The sequence below is a fragment of the Mirounga angustirostris genome, unplaced genomic scaffold, assembly GCF_029215605.1.
Source record: "Mirounga angustirostris isolate CCGP_5_RB_7025 unplaced genomic scaffold, mMirAng1.0.hap1 SCAF_11, whole genome shotgun sequence".
NCBI classification, from domain to species: Eukaryota; Metazoa; Chordata; class Mammalia; order Carnivora; family Phocidae; genus Mirounga; species Mirounga angustirostris.
Window position 1 is genome coordinate 101,043,935 of NW_026991719.1, and position 11,729 is coordinate 101,055,663.

General features: G+C 43.8%; 1 protein-coding gene across 1 annotated transcript; it reads left to right on the forward strand.

Annotated features, from left to right (window-relative positions):
* The first annotated feature begins 8,183 nt into the window (after window positions 1-8,183).
* TEX13D (TEX13 family member D) lies at window positions 8,184-11,448 on the forward strand. Its single transcript, XM_045878175.2, has one exon. The coding sequence runs from the start codon at window positions 8,184-8,186 to the stop codon at window positions 10,797-10,799; it is 2,616 nt and encodes an 871-aa protein (XP_045734131.1). The 3' UTR covers window positions 10,800-11,448.
* Window positions 11,449-11,729: the final 281 nt, after the last annotated feature.

An 11,729-nucleotide genomic window follows, 5' to 3' on the forward strand; every position in this document is an offset into this window, starting at 1 on the left:
TAGCAATATATAATAAGGCTGGAGATGTATGCATGGGGAAAATTCTACTTCAAAGCACACACTCATAGATGTATATCAGGAGACTCCTAAACCATTAAAATGAATGAGCTAGTTTACAGTTATTAACATGGGAAGATCTAGAAAACATCATGGAAAGTGGAAAATGCAAGTTGGCTGCCCCAAGATGTACCACAATGGCATATTGATTATTTTGAATCAAATTTACTTAAAAAATAGCCTATGCAAGAAGCACACTCAGAACCTCCTCTGTCTCCCTGAAAGTGGGAAATAAATCTCTCATGGGAAAGGTCCCCTCCCTACACCAGGAGATAGACATTTTTATCACCAGAGAGAGGGAATCTAGAGCCGAGAAGTCTGTATAAATAAACCTTGTTACTTTTTACTAATTTACTAGCTTAGCCCAAATTCTGTTTAAAATTCATTACTAATTGAAGCCCCCAAATACAAGTTTTCTTTGTCCTGTCAATTACTCACAAATTTATTTTTGTCTAAAATGTATAAAACTTGCCTGCCTTGGTCATTTCTTTGGGTCTCAATTCTTTGGGTCTCAATTTCATTATTGGGCCTCCATGTGCAGGTAATGAAACTTTGGTTTTTTTCTCCCGTTAATCTGTCTCATGTCAATTTAATTCTTAGTCCAGCCAGAAGAAACTTGGACAGAGGAAACTTTCTTCCTCTCCTTCTCACATCTCTGGTGAGGGCGCAGTACTGAGTGTGCCCTTGGGCAGAGAGAACAGGGCGGAAATATTGCCTTCTCAGTTGCTGCTCTGATGGGCACAGGGTCTGTCTCCCCTGCAAGGTTTGTATGAGTTTGTGCTTATTAGGGTGATGGGTAATGAGTGCCCTTACCTGGCATAAGGCACTGTATGATCTGGGTTCTTCTAAACTCTAGTCCCAAATTTCCAGAGAACAGGGTGACACCTCCAGAGAGTGGTCAGTTCTCTTCCTTGTCATGGCCTTGTGGAAAACAGGACAGCAGTGGGGTGTGGAAGCCAGGCATTGGCAGAATTTGTGAAGAAGTCACCATCCTCTCTTCTCAGCCTTGAGGCAAGTCTGGAAGGATAACTGATTTCTTCTATCAGTGACTTTACAGGCCTGTCCTTTTGTTAGGAAGATTTGGATGAAGTCCTTCTAGCTCTCCTTGTTGCCCATTCATTTCTAATAGCAAAATGTAGTCCACTGAGCAAGACTAACAAAGCTTGTGGAAAAAGAATACTTTAAGTGGTATTTCAAAAGGCTGTGGGATGGTATGGGGTTGGGCTCATCCATACCACCCTCGCTGGTGAAAAACAGAAGATGACCTTACCTCTTCCTGTTTATTTGATCAGCATTTATCACCTATTGACCTTTAGGTACCCAGTACCCTCAAAAGTCTCCTCCTTGCCATCAGATCAAAACCAGAACAGTAGTCATTTTATACTGTAGTATACATGCATTTATATTAATGATATAAATGCATGTTGGAGGTGGCCCTATTGGTAAGCTATTTCTAAGAACGGCTGGGGCAAAAGGATCTATCCATTTCCTCCAAGTCTAGCCCAGTGATTTTTCTCAAAGGCTGTATCCCCAGTTTTTCTGTACTAGTCAGTCTATGCTTGATCTGAAAGAAACAGCTGCTCACAGATCTGCCACCCAATTGGTTCCTCCCCTTCTGCTTCAGCCCCTACCTTCTGCCCCAACTTTCAGTCTTTCAGGTCCTAGGGGATTAAGAGTCCATTCTTCTTTGTTTCACACCAAGACACTTGGCTGATGACTCATCTGTCCTTGCCCGCCCCTCCAAGTGTGGTGATCCAAGCATGACTTGCTAGCTAGTTAGTCTGCTGGAGCTCAAGGCCCCAGAGTCTCCACTTCCTTGAGTTCTCCAGGGCACCCCGTAATGTGAGCAGATGTAAGAGATTGTGCATATGAGTGTGTTTGAGGTGAAAGTTGGGGTGGCAAGACTTAAAATTGTGAATGACACCAGCGAAAATGTTCAGTGGTGATGTTACTTACAGGTACTTGAGAACTAACAAGGAGAAAGAAAATACAAAAATCCAGTTTGTCTGCATAAAAAGAATTTATGAGATCTGCTTACTCTTCATGGCTAATTTTACCATATGTGCAATAATAACTGTGTGTGTTGTCAATACGGGTTAGATGAAATTGATTGTAAGTTATATTTACTTGCAGTGTGACATTGTGTTCAGCTATGCTCACACTGTGTTGATTATCTACTATGGTTTCCTACTGGTGTATTCGGCTCACATTGGGGGAAAAAAATTTCAGGGAATGTGACTAGTATTTCTGAGATTAACTACCCAGGTGCCTCTTCTTTTTTCTTTTGGCACCTGATGGGCAGCTATATTGCAGAGGTCACTGTGGGTGCAAAGTACCAGAAAAGAAAGCAAATGTAATAAAAGGTGTAAATTTTCCTAAAACAGTATAAAATTGTTCCTCAGTACTCAGCATATATAGCTTATATTTACTTGTATGTTTTTTCTCTATTCTATTTACCACCTTTGATTCTTGGGAGATTAAATCTGCACAAGCGTAGATACATACTAAAATGATGAATGTTAAAATGTTATTTTCCTTCCTTTATCATCAATGATTATCATTTAAAGTTGTTATGAAGCCTTTGTGACAGAGGTTATACTAAAATTGAAAGTATATGAACTTACTGAAAATCATGTAAAAATTAGCTATGTTTTTAATGTGGTTTCTCAGATTGATTAATTTATGCAATTGAATTGTTCTGCTCTCTTGTAAACATATATTCACACTTTGCAAACTTGCACACCTGCAAAGTAAAGGGTGGTGGTATTTGCGATATTATCATTGTTTCATCAAGAATGATAACTCAGTCAGGTTACTTGTAAAATCTCACTTTATAGGCCTTTGTATATCACCTTCCTGTTTTAATACAATGGAAATTGATTCCACAAAGGTCTTGAAGGGCAAAAGTATCTTAAATTTCATAATAATAATTTTAAAACATCTGGGCATTTATGAAATGTTGTTGCATTAATTTAGGAATAGTTTGAAGTTGTTATGAAGTTTAACATTGTATGAAAGCGCTTCCCCAAAAGATAGACGCATCGGTGTGGATATGGTGAATTTGTTTCCTTTTGGGATGTGTGTGTCTCTTTAAAAAAAATTACTTTTCTTTGGATTGAAACCATGACAAGGATATTGCCTTAGAGGTTTCAGTGTGAATTTTAACGAGGATTATAAGAATCATGGAATAGTTTCTGTTTTTCTCCCTTTCTTTCCTTTCCCCCATCTTTCATTATTCCATTGTCCCTTCCTGTTGGCATTTATAAGCATTAGCATGTATTTGGAACTGTGTTAAATGCTAGGGATCCAGAAATGAAAGTATACAGTCTTTGTTCTCAAGGGACTAAGTCTAGTTGATGAGAAAGAAGAATAAAAAAAAACTAATTACGGTATTGGTTGTGGAGTGGTCAGGAAAGTCTTCCTGAAGGAAGGTGATGGCAGAGCCGCAAAGATGAATGAGAGATGACAAGGAGATGAAATTAATCTTATTTGGAATATTAATGGTTTTTTGGCTATGACACCTTTCTTTATACCAAAAAAAAAAAAAAAAAAAAAAAAAAAGGCAGAATAGGAAACCCCAGGGCTCCATCCCTCCATCAGTGAGCTGGCAAAAACTGTCAGAATCAACTTTTACAGAACTCTCGAGTCTAATTGAAAATTTACAACAACCAGGGCAAAGCTTAATAAAAGAAGCAGGTGCATTGCAGCAAGAGAGTTTTCTGATGTTTTATTTTTTTAAATTTTGTTTTCTGATGTTTTAAATGATCTACTTACCCTGCTCCACATACCAGATTGGAGGTGGCCATGAAGATAGCAGGCAGAGTACCTAGTGCAGCTTGCCAAGTACCTGTGGGACCAATACAGACCTTATTCTCAAAGAACTGTGGTTGTGTATTTCCATCTGTCTGCTGGCTCCCTGAAGGACTGGTGTACAAGGGTTTGCCTTTGTTTTGCCCAACACAGAGTGTTTCCAGGTCTAGGATAGCTTTCCAGATGGCATTTGCCAAAAAGCACTTAAAAGAATTGGCTGCTATGCCTGGGGAAAGGGCTAAGAGTCAGGACAAACAAGAGACGGATCAAAAAGGCTGGGAAGAGCGTGGGAAAGGAGGCGTGTGAGGGAAATGAGCGCTTTTTTTTTTTTTTAAGATTTTATTTATTTATTTATTTGAGGCGGGACGGAGGAGGAGCAGAGAGGGACAAACAGACTCCACGCTGAGCACAGAGCCCGATGCAGAACTCCATCTCACGACCCTGAGATCATGACCTGAGCCAAAATCAAGAGTCCAGTGCTTAACCAACTGAGCTACCCAGGCATCCTGGAAATGAGGGCTTTTAAGAGCATGTGCCCAAGACTGGATGCATGCTCAGAAAAGGCCTAATCCTCGGAGACGATCCCAAACTTTCACCTCCTGCTGACCTTCAGGTTCTGCACAAGCAGGAAGTAAAGGTGAAAGCAGTGTTGTAAACAGCCGGGCTAAGCACTGAAGCAGTGTCCCAACACAGAGGCAAATTTCCAAGAGTGGGGAGCTTTCAAGCTTCTGAAAAAAATATTTGGGGGCTTCAGGTGTTTATAGATACTCTGTCAATACACTAGCTGACCACTGAGCTAATGGAACACAAACTTCAGTGGCCATATATGATAAAAAATTAGAAACTTCACAAAAATCATTTAGAAAAGTAACTAAAGCAACAACTTAAACAAGCAGCAACAACAAACACAACAAACAAAAACTGAGTTAATTTTTGTATATGGGCTGAGGTAATAGTCTACCTTCATTCTTTTACATGTGGATATCCAGTTATATCAGAACAGTTTGTTGGAAACTATTGCCTCCCCATTGAATGGCTTTGGCACCTTGTGAAAAATCGATTGCATAGATGCATGGGTTTATTTCTGGACTCTCAATTCTATTGCATTGATCTGCTTGTCTTTATGCTAGTACCACTCTGTTTTGATCCTCTAACCTTGTGTAGTAAGTTTTGAAATCAGGAAGTGTGAATTCTCCAACTTTATTTTTCTTTTTAAAGATTATCTTGGCTATTATTAGAGTCCCTTCCCCATGTTATTTTGAGATCAGCTTTTACATTTCTGCAAAAAGAAAAAGGCCACTTTTTTATTAAGGATTTTATTTATTTATTTGACTGAGAAAACAAACGGTGGGAGGGGGGCTGCAGGCAGAGGGAGAGGGAGAAGCAGACTTCCCACTGAGCAGGGAGCCCGATGTGGGACTCAATCTCAGGACCCTGAGATCATGACCTGACCTGAAAGCAGACTCTTAACCGACTGAGCCACCCAGGTGCCCTACTACTGGGGTTTTAATGGGGATTTCATAGAATCTGTGGATCACTTTGGAGAGTGTTGCCATCTTAATAATATCTTCCAATTCATGAGTACAAGATGTCTTTCTACTTATTAGGTTTCTTTTAACTACTTTCAACAATGTTTTGTAATTTTCAGTGTGTAAGTCTTGTACCTGGTTTGTTAAATGTATTTCTTTTTTTTTAATTTAATTTTATTATGTTATGTTAATCACCATACATTACATCATTAGTTTTTGATGTCGTGTTCCATGATTCATTGTTTGCATATAACACCCAGTGCTCCATGCAGAACGTGCCCTCTTTAATACCCATCATCAGGCTAACCCATCCCCCCACTCCCCTTCCCTCTAGAACCCTCAGTTTGTTTCAAAGAGTCCACAGTTTCTCATCGTCTCCCCCTCCAATTTCCCCCCTTCATTTTTCCCTTCCTATTATCTTCTTCTTCTTCTTTTTTTTTAACATATAATATATTATTTGTTTCAGAGTTAAATGTATTTCTAAGTGTTTTAGTCTTTTGATGCTATTGAAAATGGACTTATTTTCTTCATTTTCTGGAAATGGGATTGCCAGTATACAGAAATACCACTAATTTTTACATGTTGATCCTGTATGCTAGTACTTTGCTGAGTTTATTAGTTTTAGTAACTTTCTTGTGGATTCTTTGGGAATTTTTATGTATAGGGTCATGTTCTCTATAGAGAGAGAGAGTTTTACTCATTCCTTTCCAATTTGGATGTCTTTTATTCCTTTTGTTGACTAATTGCTCTAGCTAGAAGTTCCAGGACAATGTTGAACAGCAGTGATGAAAGTGGCATTCTTGTCTGCTCCTGATCTTAGTGGGGGACCTTTTAGTCTTTCACCCTTAAGTATAATGTTAGCTGTTGGGTTTTCATAAATGCCTGTTTCAGGTTGAGGAAGTTTCTTTCTGTTTTGCTTTTTGAGATATTTTTCTAATGAAAGTGTGTTGCACTTTTTTGGATTTTTTTTTTTTTTTTTTGTATCTGTTAGATGATCACATGGGTTTTTCCCTTCATCCTAGTATTGTGGTATATTATATTGATTGATTTTCATTTATTGAGCCACTTCTGTTTTCCTGAGAAAAATCCCATCTGGGGGATTGAACTTTTTTAAACATTATATGATCTATCCTTTTTTATATTTTAACAATTTTGATCTTAAATCTTTGTCTGAAATTTGGAGAGCAACTCTAGCTCTTAGTTGGTTACTGTTGGCATGGAATAGCCTTTTCCATCTTTTTACTTTCAACCAGTGTGCATCTTTGAATTTAAAATGAATCTCTTAGGGACAACATATATTTGGATCATGCTTTTTAAAAAAATTTTCTATTCTGTCCATTTCTGCCTGTTAATTGTAATCTTTTTACATTTAATATAATTACTGATAAGGAAGGACTTTGGCATTTTGCCATTTGTTTTCTAAAATGTCTTATATCGGGGGTGGCTGGGTGGCTCATTCAGTTAAGGGTCTGACTCTTGATTTCGGCTGAAGTCATGATCTCAGGTTCAGGAGATCGAGCTCCATGGCTGACTCTGTGCTCAGCGGGGAGTCTGCTTGAGATTCTCTCTCTCCCTCTCCTGCTGCCCCCCCCACTCATTCTCTCTCTCAAATAAATAAATAAATTTTAAAGAAAAAAATGTCTTCTATCTCCCTCTACCCCAATTCCTCCACTACTGCCTTCTTTTATGTTTCATTGATTCCTTTTTTTGTAACAATTTTTATTTCCTTCTCAGCATATTTTTTAGTTATTGTCTTAGTGTTTGTTCTGGGGGTTACAATTAACATGTTAATGTATAACAGTATATTTTAGATTAATACAAACTTAATTTCAAATGGTATACAAAATCTTTCATTCTATACAGTTTACACTGTTATTGCCACAAATCACATCTTTATACATTGCATACCCATGAAGACAGACTTGTATTATTTTATGTAGTCATCCTTTAAATCATATATTGAAAAAAGAGGAATTGCAAAATGCATGAACACTATTTTTTGTATTCGTCTATGTAGTTACCTTTAGCGTGTGCTTTATTTCTTCGTGTAGATTCCAGTTATTATTTAGTGAAGCTTAAAGCACTTCTTCAGCATTTCTTATAGGGAAAACCCAAATTATGAGAGGAACATTTACTCTAAAAGAAGAAGAGAGACACCCTCTGAGAATAGCTGATCAAGTAAACATGAGAGTGAATTTGTAAGGAGAGTTCAGGGCATTCATGGCGCAATCACTGAATTTTCTTGAGGACAGGGACTCCAAGTTCATTTGTTCGGGATGACAAGGGAAGTGTATAGACAGTATGATTGTACTGAAGGACTGAAGTAGTACCTAAGAGTTATGGGAGACGGAACTGAGATAAGAGCAGAACTGTACTCACCTATGCAACCCTACCACCCGACTAGGTATTGGGTGGGTATTGATTGTCCTTCTGAAGTTCTTAGAAACAAATTCTTCCATAGGCTCACTGCAGTACCCAGTGCAGCCATCCAGCCTATTCGCCCTGTAGGGGGCACTCTGTAGAGGGAGGCGGATCCCAGCAGGCCTTGCGGGGTGACTCAGAGGTCGTCTCTGTGACGTGTAACACCCTCGCCTGGTAGGGGTTGGTGTGGTGAGGGAATCTGCTTTACTCCTTGTGAGGAAAGCAAGGTAGAGAGGAAAGAGGCCGAGGACCGGACTGGAAAGGGACTTTAGTAGGACTGAGTGGGGAGGTGAGCGGTGGACTTTACTGGCGGCAGCAGGGGCGGCATCGCCTGTGAGGTGGACGGTTAACTAGGCCGCAGCAGCCATGGCAGTTGACTTCGGGGACCACGCCAGCGGGTTCCGCCACACGGAGGTGATCAGGTTCATCAACAACGAAGTGCTCATGAACGGCGGCGGTCCCGACTTCTACGTGACCTTCCGCTCACGGCCCTGGAATGAGGTGGAGGACCAGCTTCGGACCGTCGTGGCCGACCCTCAGGTACCGCGCACCACTAAGAGAGCCTGCGCCTGGAGCGCGCTGGCCTTGAGTGTGCGCGTGGCCGCGAGGCAGCGGGAGCAGCAGGCGCACCGCGTGCGGCGGCTGCAGGAGCAGGTGGAGGAGCGCGAGATGGCTACCTGGGCCCTGGCCTCTGAGCTGCAGCGGCTGCGTGGGGATCGAGAGGACGTGGCCACGCAGTTGCGCTTCACGCAGGTCGCCCTGCAGCAGGCGCTGCTCGAGTGTGATGTGCTTCGTGGGCGGCTGCTCCACGTGGATAGGTCGGCCCAGGTCATCCCGCTGGCCCGTGAAATACTGCCTGCGCCTCGAGCCGAGCAGCATGGGGCTATAGCCGGGCCCCTGAATGCCGAGCAGCAGAGAGATGTGGTTGCCATGGGGTTTCCTGGTAGGCTGTATTTTGAGGCCCAGGTGCCAGCCCCAGCAGCTGTTCTTCACATGCCAGGACCCCCAGGTCCCAGGGCTCAGGCCATACAACCCCCTCTGCCAATGCCGGTGCCATACTCACTTCCATTGCAAGCACCACTCCCAGTGGGAATCCCTTTCTTGCCACCTCTGCCACCACCAGTAGTCATGGATGCAGAAGCTGCAGTAGTCCCGCTTCAGATGCTTCCTCTGGGGACCTACCCACCTGGTCCATGTGCTGCAGTGGGCTTCCGGGAGGAGGTGGCCCCACCATGGGACCAAAGGAATTACAGCCAGGAGGGAGGTCCTGGGATCTTCCGGAGTACAGTCCCCCTGGGGAATATCAGAAACCCTAGCCAGGAAGGTCTAGAGAGGCCTCGGGGGATGGTCCCCCTTGAGGATAGCTGGAGCCACAGCCAAGAAGAAGGTCCAGAGAGGGCCCAGGGGATGGGTCCTCTTGGGGACAGCTGGAGCCTCAGCCAGGGAGCAGATCAAGGGACACCCCAGGGGGCGGTATCCCTTGGGGATAGTTGGAGCCAGATCCAGAAAGAAGGTCCAGAGAAGGCCCAGGGGATGGTCCCCTCTGGGGATAGCTGGGGCCAGAGTCAGGAAGAAGGTTTAGAGAGGCCCCAGGGGATGGTCCCCCTTGGGGAGAGCTGGAGCCTCAGCCAGGAAGATTCACAGAGATTCCAGGAGGTGGTTACCCTTGGTGCCAGTCAGGAAGAAGATCCAGAGACTCCCCAGGAGGTGGTACCCCTGAGGGCCAGTGAGAGCCACAGCCAGGAAGAATTTCCAAAAAGACCCCAAGGGGTGGCCCCCCTTGGTGCCAGCAGGAGCAACAACCAGGAAGAAGATGTAGAGAGGCCCCAGGACGTGGTTCCCCTGGGGGTCAGTGGGAGCCACAGCCAGGAAGAAAATCCAAAAAGACCCCAAGGGATGGCGCCCCTTGGTGCCAGTAGGAGCAATAGCCAGGAAGAAGATAAAGAGGGGCCCCAGGAGGTGGTACCCCTGGGGGCCAGTGGGAGCCACAGCAAGGAAGAAGGTCCAAAAACACCCCAAAGGATGGCCCCCCTTGGTGCCTGTAAGAGCTACAGCCAGGAAGAAGATCCAGAGGGGGCCCAGGAGATGGTATCCCTGGGGGCCAGTGGGAACCACGACAAGGAAGAAGGTCCAGAAAGACCCCAAGGGACGGCCCCCCTTGGTGCCTGTAAGAGCTACAGCCAGGAAGAAGATCCAGAGGGGGCCCAGGAGATGGTATCCCTGGGGGCCAGTGGGAACCACGACAAGGAAGAAGGTCCAGAAAGACCCCAAGGGATGGCCCCCCTTGGTGCCTGTAAGAGCTACAGCCAGGAAGAAGATCCAGAGGGGGCCCAGGAGATGGTATCCCTGGGGGCCAGTGGGAACCATGACAAGGAAGAAGGTCCAGAAAGACCCCAAGGGATGGCCCCTCTGGGGGATAACAGTAGCCAAAGCCAGGAAGAAGATCTGGAGAGGCCCCAGGGGACTGGTCCCCTGGGGGACAGCAGAAGCGACAGCCAGGAAGAAGGTCCACAGAGGCCCCAAGGGATGCTCTCCCTGGAGTTTCTCAGGAGTCACAGCCAGGAAGAAGGTCCACAGAGGCCCCAAAGGATGCTCTCCCTGGGGTTTAGCAGGAGTCACAGCCAGGAAGAAGGTCCACAGAGGCCCCAAAGGATGCTCTCCCTGGAGTTTAGCAGGAGTCACAGCCAGGAAGAAGGTCCACGGAGGCCCCAGGCAACCCCCCCGGGGGATGGCTGGAGCCAAAGTATGAGGGAAAACCCAAAGATACAGCAGCCTCCGGGGCAGAAGACCAAGCAACCAAAAGGGAAAAAAGCTTTGGATTCCAAGCACCAGGAGAAATCTGTCTCAAGATGCAGTCCAGTGAATTGGGACTGCCCATGGTGTAAAGCCATGAATTTTTCATGGCGCAAGGCCTGTTATAAATGCAAGAAAGTCTGTGTGGCAGGTGAGAGTAGAGGCCGGGACCCAGGACAAATTTACTGACTTCAAGAAGGTAAGTAAGAATGAAAACACTCCAAAGGAAAACCAATTTCCCAAGACCCTCTTCTGATCAAAAAGTAACTTATTTACTTCACAGAAAATGTGAAAACCAAAATTATTGTAGAGAAAGTTAAATAAAACAGTCCATTATTCCATTACCGAAACTAACAACTTTTTATCATTGTGGGTACTACATACGTAAATACACACTCCTTTCTGGTTTCTTATTAACCTCCTTTTCCTGAATATGCCATGTCTTTGGGAACAGCCATGTGGTTTTTGAGCTATAACTATATTGAATTTTAGGAGCACCGCTCTTCCTTCAAAATGCTATTGTTCCTTTGTAAACTACAGTGTTCATGTTTGCTTCTTGTTTTTAAGTTTTATAGGTGAGGGCCTGTTTTTGTGTCTCTGAGCCCCAAGAACTTGTTTGTTGCTGAAGAAGCTGAACCTGTCCCATTAGAAGATTTCCCAAGAGTCTAAAGAAATCACACCTTGATTCCAGCTGACCCGCACCTCATTGAGACCCCCCATTGGCTGGAACTGAGAAGAGTGAGAAGAAGTCATGGAAGAAGAGATGCTCTGGCACTCAGTAGGGGGGCAGGGAAGGCAAAACAATTTTGTTAGAATGTAATTTCTCTGTTGGGATTAATTTGGGAGAGTTGGGGGGGTGTTGCAGTATTAAATTCTATAGATGATAGCAAATTTGATGGATTACATTTAATTCACTAAACAAATAGTTATTGTCTAGTATGTATTAGGAGCTAGACTTATATGTTAATATCTGGTGCACACATTATAACTTGATTTGGTGAGTTTGGTTAGATAACAGGAGAGAGCCTAATTTGGGATGCAAAGTATATCAGGAGGATGTCTTTGCCTGGCATACAGCGTGATTTTCTGGTAAACCCAACTGAAATGACATCCAGATAT